Genomic DNA, 13,609 nt, shown 5'->3' on the forward strand with positions numbered 1-13,609 from the left:
CTTGTCCAAGATTATATGATCTGTTTATAGTCAACGAATTTCTATTCACTAGTGGAGTTTGCTGTATTTTTTATTCTGTGTTTCAAGATGGTGTCTTTACATTGGACTGGTGACTGTTTCAGGTTGTGTGGATGATAGGAGAATTTTATTCTGGCATCTGTATATCATAACGAGCAAAATGGAGTCATGGCTGGCAATATCAATACGTCTTTATGCAATTCAGGACTGACTGTGGACATAAACAGAGCAGGGAAGTTGCCCAGGCCAGCAGATCTTGGGGTATGGTGAAAACAATGATCCCGCTGCTCATTTTCTTTGCGCCAGCTGCCTGCAAAGCTAGGGAGGCCACGATGAGCTGTTGCTGCTGTCGGAGTGGGGTTGCTGTAAAGGTTGGCATTATTGCTGAGAATGACTGTCAGCTACTGAGAAAGCTTTGAGCCAGCTCCAGCTGCACATTTCTGTACATTAGTTATTCACAAGTTTCTTTCTACAGCCATTTCCATTGAAGCTGAAATAAGATTTTTCTGGAAGCAATTCGTTGAGGTAGAACTGGCTCATAAAATCAGATCAAGTGCTTGAACAATTAAACACCGCCTGCTCCCCACTGTTCCTGTCCTCTTTTTGAAGAGCCACACTGTCTTGCTTGGTTTGGCAAGGCTTCCTTCGCATTGCATCTGACAGAAGGTCAGATCCCCAATGCTGGCCTTTTTCTATACTCCTTGTAATCCTATCCCTGTTTCCAGTAAACATACTGTAACATGAAACTGTTTCTTACATAAGAAAAAGTGCATCCTGTTAATGACAAGTGTTTTTCAGAACAGTGAGTAATTCAATAATTTCATCTTCTCAAACATTCTTTAATTAAAGTAATTAAAAATATTGTGGCAGTAATGTTGCATATGTGTTTAATAAAGGAAAACGGTGAGCATGCAATGGTATGAGGTATTGTTAGCAACAGAAAACCTATTTAAGAGAAATTTTAGAGAATAATAAGCAGTATTGTTGGAGAAATTACTTCTGGAACAAAAATAGTTTTATCTGCCGTGACATCCATAAAAGCTGATTTGCTCTTAGACATTGGATAAACAGAGAGATGAGACTGCAGAAAGTTAAGCAGAGATTGATTAGTCAAAAAATGAATTGCTTCATATTTTTTGATTAATCTTTGAGTCATTCTAAAATGAAATAGTGAAGCCATGTTAGAATGTTTAATCTGTTATGGTAAGCTCAGGACCTATATATTGCTTTATCTGCTCAAGCAGATAAAATCTACTTAAAAATCTCTGGGCCATCTTTCAATTCCTGCAGAACATCTACAGAGTACACATCTGAGTGACAAAATATCAAAATGTCTGTTCACCATCCTTAATACAATTCCCTTCCATTTCCCTCTGAAATAATTACAGAGGATTTGTAAATGCAATTTCATGATCACATAAACTGTTGGGAAAGGCATGAAGGGCCCAGAGCCCATATCCTGTGAAGACAGGGTGAGGGACCTGAGCTTGTTTAGTCTAGTGAAGAGGACACTAATCCTTGCCAACAAGTATTTGAAGAGTTGCAAGAGTGCCATGGAGCCACACTTTTCTAGGTAGACAATATAATAAATTGTGGCTTGAGAAGTTCAGGCTGTATATTGGGAAACATTTTTCCCTCGGGTGGTAGTTTAGCAGTGGGACAGGGAAACCAGAGAGGTATTGAAATCTCCATCTGTACAGGCTTTCAAGACTTGCCAAGACAAAGCCATGCCTGACATGCTCCCATGTTGTCAGTAGTCCTACTTGAACGAAAGTCTAAACTAGATGAACTGTAGAGATGCCTTCCAGCCAACATTTCAGAGTCAATACTCTGCTGCCATTTCAGTGGTGTTTCAGTGGAAGATGCTTGACAGTCACTGTGAGTACTTAGAGCTGTTTACATTTAAACAAATTAAAGGTAGGGTTGTTACTCATTCATGTTGTATGGTGCTTAATGGTATCAGCAGTGCAGCAGAATCCTTGCTGATGTGTATGTACATAATGATGCGGTCTATGTTCTCTTAGTTATAATAGTAACTGCTGTCATCTAATTGTAGTGTTTTACCACTGGTAGACCTAGCCCTTGCTCGGAAGCCATCCAGGCAGCCAGACCCTGAATGTGTATTGGGTAGGAGCAGTATTATTGTTATATGAAGAGTCTGATTTTGGAACTGAACTGTAAATTACTGTTTCTAATTTTATAATGAGTAGTTTCTGGTGAAATAAAAGCAAAATTCTTCTCCAAATATATGTGTCCCAGTGTCTTAGTGGAGAATGTAGAAGATTGCCTCTTGGGAAAAGCTACTTAGAAATGGAAGAGCATATGATGATTCTTTCCTACTCCTTTCCTAACAGAGCATCTGACAGCACGATCTTGACTTAAGCCTGATGATAAGCAAAGGAGTAGCTTTGCACAAGTACATGCATATTTATAGTTAGAATTGTGCTAAAGTACTTTGCTGAATCCAGCTTCTTTACTTGTTAATAACATAAATTAAATGTTCAGAGTTTGTGTTGGATATTTATCAGCTACCCCCACATAAGTTGACTGCGCTTGCTCTTTGTTATAACTATGCCAAGTTTTTTAGTGACAAGTTTAACAAAAACAGTCCTTAAATTCAGGTTGCAGGGTTTTCCTAGGAAGTCCATCACTTTCCATTAGTATTGAAGCTATAACGTTTCATCTCTGTGCTTCTTTTGTTGTGCCTTTGCCTTCTTTTAAACTTTCTGACTCTTCTCTGTTAAAACAGAAACTATGAAAAGCAAATGGTTTGATTCAATATGTGGGATAGTTTCAAAAGGAGAAGCCAAAGGCTGATTGTTTTTCGTAATGATACATATTAACTTCAAGTTTACAGTGCTGGCTTTTGGGACAGTTTTTTAAAAGTGCTGAGAGTTTAGTATGTGTTTAATGAGATCCTGTCTACTTTGCTCTTAAGGATAGGGAAAGGGAAAAAGCCAGTGAGATTTCCCATAATTCAGGCAACTGGTAAGCATTTTTATTTACTTGCTATGGAAGGGCTCAGTTATGGAAAAACCACTCACCTGAAGGTGGGAGTTACAGGGAGGGAACAGAAGAGGTAGACCCTTTAGGTTTTATTATGTTACGACTACACACCAAGAGGAGATACAGGTATGGTCAATATACAGTGAGTATCTGTCTTCTCTTTAGGGCATGTTAAGTACTTTGTTTTCTCACACTTTGATAGTGTTGTCCATACTGTAAGTGCAGTTCGTGGCACTAAGAGGAGGCAGAAAAAAATAGTAAAAAAAACCCAACCTGAATGTGAAGTTAGGATGTCTATTTACTATTTTTTTTCCCCGCCTCTGAGTCTCCTTGAGTTTTCATCTATGATATTATTATCAGGTCTATGCATAATAAAGTTATAAAAGAAGTGGGAAAAAAACCCCAAAACCCAGAATTAACATTCAGTTACAGATTTTGGATTTCCTTGGTATGATCTTCAGATGTCAAAACTATGATGTTAATGTGACAGATGACTGCAATAACAGCCCTGTAATTTATGATGCTGTCAGATACAACTGACATTTTTCATTCAGAATATCCCTGTGGACAATACAAATGCTAAAATAAGCAAGATCTGCAATAATTTTATTAGACCAGCTGATACAATCAGAGAAAACAGACAAGCCTGTGGACAATTCCTTCATGATGTCATTGCATCTAAGATTAAGGTTTTCTTCAAGTGAAATAGCATTCACCATAGCAGTCATTTAGTAATATAGACATAATGTTATGTATGTCATGCAATGAACTGAAAAGGAATTTTCTTGATTAATATCTTCATGAGGCTTTGCAGGACACTTGTTAAATATACAAATGATATGAAATCCACATTGAATCCCTGGAATTGACTGATCTGACCTTTTAAAGTTCAAGCAGTACCATCTTATTACATATGTCCTTTGTGAAGGCATATTTGTCTGTGGAGCATTGCAATGTGACATACATTCAGAGAAGATAACCAGTGATATCCTAAGTCTTTTTTCCACACTTCTGTTGTAACGGCAGAACATGACATTGTGTGGTCTTTTCCTTGAGAAGGATCATGGAAATTCATAGACCTCTCAACTGTAGATCTTAAGGAGAGTGATCTTTTTCTTAACTGATTTGGACAGCTTGTCATCCTTTGCCAACTCCTTAGACAGTGTGTCTGCAGCCTTCCTGATGTCTTAATCCCTACTGTTTGCTTCATTCTGCAGATGGAGGTGCGGTAAGGGCCATTCTGTAGTGACGTACACTCTGAAATAATCCTTATGCCGAGATAGTTACTGTTCCTCAGAGCTACCATTCGGTGTGCAAGACCTTACTGTCTTACTTTCCCAATATCCTCATCTGGTACGACTGTACAGGGCAAGATCCTTGTACCGTAAGAAATAATTCTACTTCAATGGGCTCTGGCAATGCAATGTGCATGTTTTATCATTTCCCACAATTCTCTGACTTCCAGCTAATTTTGTTTAGGACTGGATAATTTAATACAAAATTAGCAAGGGCAGCAGTCTACTGCTGTTACCTCTTTAAAGCCTATTCTCCCAGAATCAGGAATAGATTTAGATTTAGCCTGGCTCTTCCTGGAAATATAGTTAACTGGATGACTTTTGGAGGCAAGTGGCTTCTGTATGAAATGAAATTTTGACTATACTAAAGAATACAGTGAAGTGAATGAGGGTGGGATAATCTGGTAGTGTTTTATTGACTTCAGTTACTGACATCCTGAACGACGTATTTTTTCTAAAGCAGTTGAACATTTCTTTCAGTTGTGTTAGACTGCACATATTGACCACTTCTGTAAATTTCTCAAGGCTGTAATTATTTCCTTTGATATAACATTATTTTTTCTGAAGTAGCTCTTTTACACTGTGTTCTTAGTAGTATCCTTTTTTGGCATCCCAGATTGGTTTTGAATTAATTGAACTATCTCTGAAATCATGGAAGCCTGCTTCATCTCTGATCTGTCTGTTGAGTGGAATCCTTAGTAGATATCTTGTCAAGGAGAGGTTTAAGTCAGATGCCTCAAATCAAGCCTGAGAGGACTTGAGAGACATTTATAAATTTATCGTAGGAAAAAAGTGACTCTGTGGAATGCAATTCATATTATACAGGATTCATAATTAATAGATAATACAAGACATACTCTTCTTACATTGAAGACACAATATTTTGTTGTTTATTTTGTGTGTCTCCTGGTATTTTATGATACACAGCACTTACAGAGTTAATGTTTTAGCTGATAGGATGCCAGAAATTGTTTTAGGCATGATGTCAATGTAGCTTTAGTCTGCATGCCTTTTCTGCTTCATCTTGTTTGGCATCCCTTTCAAACAGAAAATGAAAATGTGCTCTGGGTCTAATAATGATGTTTGCAAAACACAGTTTTCTTGAGCTTTCCTGGAGGAAGGGTCATAAATCTATCCAAACCAATTTATTTATTTTGTCTTTGCAATTCTGTGTTACATATATGGAAAAAAATAAGCATTCTAGATGAAGATACAGCAGCCCTCTTGAAAGGTTTTTGTGAAAAACAGGAACACTTAGTCTAGATAAGTAATTTCTTCGTGTTTTCTGTGCATTTTTCTTACTGAGAAGTTTTCAGTAGCTTATAAATTTACTGTGAAAGAACACTGCTAATTGAGTCATGACGCTGTTTCACCTTCTGAGTGTCACATTAGAAGGTAACAAGTGTTAATGAGTTTAGGTAAATACAGGTTAAACAGTAGTTTGTAAGTTTACATTGCCTTCTCTTTTTCATCAAGCTGTAAAAGTGAAAACTATCCTGTGTAGTTCCCATTGCCCTTCTGTAAGACCTTGTTTAGAGAAGTAGTCTATATAGACTGTTGAGAAGAAAACATGGTCTGATGAACAATTAGTCTAAGGACTTAGGTTTTATGCTCAGCTCTGTTGACATTTCAGTTTTTCTCCTTTCTGAATGAAATCCTGGCACCATTGAAATCAATGGGAGTCATAAGAACTGACTGCAAGAAAGCAAAGGTTTTACTCCTCTGCATTAGTTTCTCAGTCTAGAAATTCAGCTATTTATTTTCACCCACCACTCCACCATGCAGTAGAGCTTTATAAACTGCTTGAAGATTCTGTGGTGACATAAAAGACCAAACCATCAACTTCTACAAAATGGAAATTTTTTTAGGGTTTGTTTTTTGGGGTTTTTGTTGTTTGTTTTTTTGTTGTTGTTGTTGTTTTTTTAAAGTTCCTATTCTTCATGTTTATATTGGTCTCTTTAAAATGCAAATTAATGCAAGTAAAGATACACTTATTGCAAAACTGTTTGAGTTATCTGACGGATTGTTGTATGGCTCAGCAACAACAGAATCTGCAGGATTCACCTCCTTGCTGTTGTTTTCTGGAGCCCCATTTGGTGGTGAAACAGGTTTTTTTCAGGGGGCTGCAGCTTTAAATAATAATAGTAAAAAGAGTAAGTTAATTCCTTTGTTTTGAACTCAGTTTGTTCTGACTCTGTATTAACCATATCATGTCAGCCTAACAGTTCTTCAGAACAGTATCAAATCATAACATAATTAGACAATGACAGGAAAGTGTTACAAATAGAACTGTAGGCTTCACCTACGTTTCAGCTATAATGCAAAGTGGTTTTCAGGAGCAGTTAAGCAATTAAAGTAAAGGCTAACCCAATGGTGTTAGAAACAAATTTAACAATTTACAGATTTTTAAGATTTTATGTCATAAGCCTTTGGTGTTGATGAAATGTTATCAGGTTCCAAATTTACTTGCAGCTATTTTAAACCTGATCTCTTTCTAAGAATTCTCTAACTCTGCATTTAAAGTTTGGGAAAGGGCTATAAAATAAATAATGTTCTTAAAGCTTGAATTGGTTATTATGTCTTGTTGTGGTATACTTGTCCCTACCATGAATCCCATGCATTTCAATACCCACCAGTTTGTTGGCTGGTCAAAACTGTGCATACTCAGACTTTACGAATGTACCTCTTACAGCTTTCATGTTCATGACCTGTGTTTTAAAGAATACTTATGCTTGAGCAGTTGAATTTGCAAAAGGAGAATGCCTACATATTTAATTAACTGCTTACTTATTAATTGTAATTTACTTACTTGAACCTTACATATTGTAGGAAGGTGCAAAACATGAAATGGATCTTTTTACCAAATAAAGTGAAATTGCATTAATTTATTTAAAAAAAAAATTAAAAATTATTTTCATGACCACCAAAATTCCACTCTCTTTTTTATTCCAGAATCGAATGGAAGAAAGCAAAGCACTCTTTAGGACAATTATCACATATCCATGGTTCCAGAACTCTTCAGTCATTCTGTTCTTAAATAAAAAAGATCTCTTAGAGGAGAAAATTATGTACTCCCATCTAGTTGATTATTTTCCAGAGTATGACGGTAAGTATAATGACATCAGAGCTCACGCTCTATTTACACTGCAATAATGACAAATTATAATAGCCTTATCCAAATGCTAGATAGATAGATCCTCTGACATATTTTGCTCTTTAAAAAAAAAAGATAGGCACTTTGCAATTTTTAATCATCTAAATTTTGAAAATATGATTGAACTCTTGTGGGATTTTTTAGACTGCGAGGATTTCATTTTAGACTGTAATTGTGGGTAGGATGGCAGAACCTTTCATGGGAAATTGTTGACTTTTAGGTGAGTATTGTCATATTAGCAGTGAACCACATTCTGTCCTTTTTTATAAGTTGGGGTGAGGGTTTAAACTGAAATATAAAAGCTAAAAAATAAAAATACATTCCTCACTTTTACACATTATCTGCCATACTTTTTTTTTACTTTTTTTTTTTTTTTTTGAGGTTTGGTTTTGTGTAAGGCTGAATATCTGAGGGGACGTGTCATAAGCTCTCTGTGGCACTCAGGGAAACCGGTACCACTCCTTCCAGCTTTTACTGTACCTCTTTTTTTCCTTTATTTTAATTTTACATTATTTATGTGAAGCTTAATGTGCTTGTCCATAAAAAAATTATGTGGATTGTACAGCTGTTTCTACTAAAACTGTACTTTCAGAAGGTTCTCCTGAGATAAAAAACTGAGTATTTTGAGGTAACTGAGTGGAGGCCTTGGTAACAGAGAAAAATCAAACTCATATAATAAGAGGTCTAAAGAACTAAATGCTCCTATTTTTAAAAAAAGAAAATCTGTTTTGTCCCACCAGGGATTGAATAGCAGATTTGAAAGCTGAATAAAAGATTAAATCTCTCATGTTTAAATGGAAAGTAATAATAGGAAAAATGTACATTTTGTTTCCTGTTTAAGGGGAAGGAAACAGTGAACAGCCTGCAGGGTCAGACTGTATTATTTATGAGTCGGTGTAAGTTTAGTTTCATAGTGCTATGCAGAAGAGAACTGGCAGTTGAATAGAAATATGTTCGTTCTTTCAAGTTTACTTCGTATGACAAGTTCCCTAGATGACATCCTGAAGGTGAGAAGACTCTACAGTCTGCTCTGTTATCACCACTCAAGTGACGATAAAGCCTGTGTTAAATGCTTGTCCAGAAAAAACAGACAAAACCCAACCACTCAGCTCAGAGAAACACTATTTCTCCTGTCCTTTGCCATTGGTGAGGGGAAAAAAGAGTATGGACTGGTAGGGCTGTTGGAGTCAAGACCTGGAGGTCGTCAAGAGTCTTTGTCTCTTAATTCTGCAGATCTTGCTGGACTTAACTCCATAGACAAGGTTATGGTTTGATTTGATTTCTTCTGGTGGCAGGGTGGGGTCTGTGGCTTGCAGAGGTCACCATGTGGTCTCCTCTTCTGTCCCAGCACACTGGGGATGTGGGAGGTGGAAAGATCTGAGGAAGGGGTCAGAATTGGGTATTTTTCAGCTGGATCACTTCTCCCATCCTGCACAAGGGGGAAAGTAGCATAGGGATGAGAACTACTAGCAAGGATGGCAAACTGGATCGATTAAATTAAGCTAAGCAGTTGTGCTGCACAGTGTGTTGTAACAGCATTGGAAGGGGGACTGAGGCATGCTCAGAGGTCAGTGTATCGCATGAAGACATCCTTGCATGGCTAGTACTGGAATAGTGACTCGCAGGCTGGAACGAAGAGCTGGGAGAGGGAGTGAGGACAAAGACAAAAAGGGCCCATAGTTGGGAGGAAAAGAAGAGAAAAATATTAACATAGTACTTCTTGTACAGATCTTGAATGTATCATGTAGAGACACTCTTCGAAAACTGCTGATTAGGGAGCAGTGGACAAGAAACCTATTGATGTATATGGCAGTTCTTTTCCAAGTCTCCATATGATTTAGATCACAACCACTTTGCAATCTAAATGTAACACTGACTCATTCAATTTTTTTCTAAATTCTTGAGGTCATAAACGTTCTGTCTAACCTCAATTTTCCATACTTGAACTTCAGTCAAACGAAAATTTAAATTACATGATAGTCAGTAGAGGTGTGATTAGGTAAGCAAATTTGGATACAGGCTTTGAATAGTGCAGTAGATTTTGAGAGAGCACTGTGTCTAGCTACTGTGAAACTGTTTAACAAAATTCTAGGAAGTTGTTTAAAACAGTAAGTGATTTATTTTGAAGAAATCATTGTCTTTGAAAGTCTAAGAGTTTTCTTCACAAATACTGCAAATTTATTCATGGTAGTGTGAGACTTATTGTTGCTGCTGTTTCTATAGAGTCTGGGTGACAAAGCCAAAGGCTAGAGCCTGTTGTGTTTTAGAAGCTGTAGAAGTGTTGAGCAGTCCTCTGTCCTGCTTCAGAGAGCTTATGATCTGTTTATATCCCTAAATCTCAGGAAATGTGTCATCTGTATATGTGTATGTATCTACATATATGCACATATATGTTCATGTGCATACACCCATATATTGCAGAATCTTACTACCCCTCCACATGGATTTGCAGCACACCAGAAAGTATGTGATTTCTCTTCCATGTATTCCCTACCTAAATTTTATAGAGTTTTCCAAATTGAAAATGTTAGCTACTTGTAAGCTTGAAGTATTAAAAAGAAGGTTTATTATCCAATTCTTGAAAAATATATGGGCATGTGCTAACCCCCGAAGTACAGATTTCATAACTACTGAAGGTCAGCACTACATATAACAGCTGAGCGCTGTTAATTGCCATGTAACAACAGGACTAATGAAGAGAATAGGAGGAGGAGGCAGCACAGAAAACATGCGTGTTCTGTAGAAATCCACATTCCAGAAACAGGAGAGCAAGGGAATAATGGCCTTCAGAAACGGCACTGGAATAATGGAACAGAATTCAACAGCTTATGGCTAATGTTCTTGCTTCTGCACTGCTCTTTTGGCTGTGAACATGAATGAATCCTCACTGTTCCAGGCTGGAAGTCATTACTTTACCTTCTGTCTTCTGTAAAGCTGAACATGTGGTTTGGTTACATAGACTCTCTATCCTTCTGAGAATTACAACCTTAATTTAGATCTGATAGGATCATTATCATACATAATTTAGATAAGAAGTGATTTGTTAGAACATGAGCCTTTTGCAATCAAACAGCTTCAGCTGGAGAGCATGTGTATTTTATTATCACTAAAGTAAATGAAGTTCTATTGGTGACAGTGTCAGACCAGTTCAGGATATAACTTCATTATGTTACCTATTAAAATCTTCATAAAACTAGTAAATGTTGCAGTGCTAAAAGAACTTAAGTACAATTTAAATATAGTAGGTGTAGACTGAACATTCACCAATTCTATTAACATTTTTAAAGATATATTAGTATAGCTAATTTTTTGGTTTTCATTCCGTGCAGTTATAAATCATCTGTTTTAAACATTATCTTAGTGAAGAAAGGGGATAGTCAGCAGGAAAAGAGCAGCTTTGACATGATAGCTCTGACTTGATGAACTTCTGAAATTTCCTTCCATCTTTATTTTTCATAGTTTCTACCAGGAAGAAAGTAGCCAATATATGATACTATTGATTAGTAAAAAGTTCCCTGTCTTCTCTTACATGAGGACCACAGACTGAGCCTTTCTTGTTTTCTGTTGAGTTCAAATACTGAATCGACTTTAAGAAAACTGACTTCCTCTTCTTAATTATCAGGACCACAACGGGATGCACAAGCGGCACGAGAGTTCATCCTGAAGATGTTCGTAGACCTGAATCCAGACAGTGACAAAATTATCTACTCCCACTTCACATGCGCTACAGACACAGAGAACATCCGCTTCGTCTTTGCTGCTGTCAAGGACACGATCCTACAGTTAAACCTGAAGGAGTACAACCTGGTCTAACTGTGCCTAGGAGGCCCTCCAAAACCAACTTTGCGTGATTGAAGATATACAAGAGGGACTGTATTATCTGTGAAAACAATTTGCATAATACTAATTTATTGCCGGCCTGGACTCTGTGAATGTCCACAGAGTTTGTAGTTAATATTATGATTTTATTTAAACTATATGGAGGAAAAACAAAAGATGCTGAAGTACATTCACAGCACATTTCCTCATTTTTTAGGCAAAACGTTGTGACTCAATGTGTTTTAAATTCTCAGTCGTATATTTACAAAGGATAGCAGTTTTTTGCTATTGAAGCAAAATCAAGCTGGTTTCCTCTTGCCCTGACCCTTTCTCTCTCCCTCCTTCCCCTCCCCTCTTATCTTTTACAAGGTACAATGGCCTTTTTTTTCCCAGTTGCATTCCTGGGTGAAATATTTTCTGTTGAGTGATTTGGTCAGGAAAATACTATCATCAGAATTTAAGTCATCAGTCATTCTCATTTTACAGTATGTACTTTCTCTGAAGGATCAAAAGTATTGATACTGTGATTTTTAAATTCTTGACATAAGTGTCTTCATTCTGTCTTCACTTTTGAGACTAGAATATTGGGATTGCAAAATAGAATTATAGTTGTCTAAGGATATTAAATTTAACCGTATTTTCACAGTTCGGAAAGGTGCACAGAAGACAGTAATGAAATAATTAAGACACAACCTGGGATGTACGTGGAATATGTTAGAATCTCTTTTTAATTGCCATGTGCCATTTTTTTCTCTCTTCTTTTATTCACAAATGCCAAATAGAAATGTCATAGACACTACATTTTCCCCAGTGGCAACAGCCTGAGACAGTGGGGGTTTTTTCAGTTGTGTGGGTTTTTTTCTTAAGTTAGAGCTTTTTTAAGTGTTCTTTTTCCACAGTAGAAAAATTATTTTTATTGTATAAAATTAATGTTGCCAAATCTGGCTTTTTTATAAAACCAATGCTCTTGAAACGTAAGATACTGATTGAAATGCCAAACGGATGGGTTGGGAACTGACCTGATTGAGTCAACTGCCAAATGATAAACAAACACAGTTTCAGCTCATATGTTCCCTTTTTTAGAAAGTGTTCCATTTTCTAATGCCAAAACCAACAGTGTGAGTGAATATGCTATGAGGTGCACCATGCACACGCATGTGGTCTACTAATTTAAAGACAGTTTAAATCTCTCCTTATGTCAGATATGGCATGAGATTGTTTTCTGTAATAATATCAAGGCACCTTTAGTTGTATAACAAGAAATTATTGATGAGAGATCACGTTCAGGAACCTTTCTTGGTAAGGTTGCTTGTTAACTAACTGATTCACAGACATTTGATAGGCTTTCATGCAAAATAGCCTCTCTCAATGTTCTTTAGAAAAGATTTATTAATGTAAATGAAACAGTGAGAAAATAATTCTTCAAATTTAAATGTGCAATTTTTTAACAACAAAAATGCAGCACACATTGATGAGCCTTTATTCTGCAGCTTAGGTTGAAAGGTGTTTTTTGACCAGGTGCATGACTGCTAGCAAGCTATAGAAAACTCAGAGTTCAGACATGTAATTGGATTAATTATCTACAATGCCAAGTAGCACTAGAGTGCACTTAACACAGAAATTGCTGCCTAATAGCAGCGGATGGGAGGTGGAAAAAAGAATGGCTTATTAGTTGATTACCAAAGTTAACAATAAATACTAATGAGACATTTTTCATCCCTAACCCTCCCAACTCCAAAACAACAATAGTAAGAACAGTTGCTATTTTTTGCTCCCTCTTAAAACACCTTGTAATTTAAAACTGGTTGTAGGTATAGTGCAATTATGAATGCTATAATCATTGTACATACATCTATATATATATATGGCAGCATCCATATTGGCTTTGTAATCATTAATTTTTGGCAAATTGAATGTGCTGTATTGATATGTATCTATGTAATTGTATTGTATGTCTTATAGCTAATTCACATTTTAAATAATGTTATTTTATTTACTTTTTTAAGAGAGAAGAATGTAAATTTTGTCAGTTTATTTCTGACTAGGGATTTGTTGTTGTTTTTTATTTACAAAACAAAGAAAATTACTATAGTACAGAGCGGTACTAGCATCGTGCTGTATAAAATCATTTGCACATTCCTGAGTAGAAGTAAATTGGAGACACCCAGACAGAGGCCATTCACATTCAAAATAATGCTTAAATCTTGTCAGGGCTTTACAGAGGTGTAGAAACCAGTCTTAGTAGAAGAACTTACGCCGTTATATCTAGGATTGAAACGTAAGCTTTTAAATATGAATTTAATTTATATTTGGCAGA

At 36.4% G+C, this 13,609-nt stretch overlaps 1 protein-coding gene across 1 annotated transcript in view; it reads left to right on the plus strand.

Annotated features, from left to right (window-relative positions):
* The window catches only part of GNAQ (G protein subunit alpha q), a 137,320-nt gene extending 123,711 nt beyond the window's left edge, over window positions 1-13,609 (plus strand). Inside the window, exons 6-7 of the mRNA XM_050912575.1 lie at window positions 7,272-7,425; window positions 11,096-13,609. Coding sequence (XP_050768532.1) covers window positions 7,272-7,425; window positions 11,096-11,286 — 345 coding nt within the window. The 3' untranslated portion in view covers window positions 11,287-13,609. The remainder of the gene's footprint in view (window positions 1-7,271; window positions 7,426-11,095) is intronic.

The sequence above is a fragment of the Gymnogyps californianus genome, chromosome Z (assembly GCF_018139145.2).
Source record: "Gymnogyps californianus isolate 813 chromosome Z, ASM1813914v2, whole genome shotgun sequence".
Lineage (NCBI taxonomy): Eukaryota > Metazoa > Chordata > Aves > Accipitriformes > Cathartidae > Gymnogyps > Gymnogyps californianus.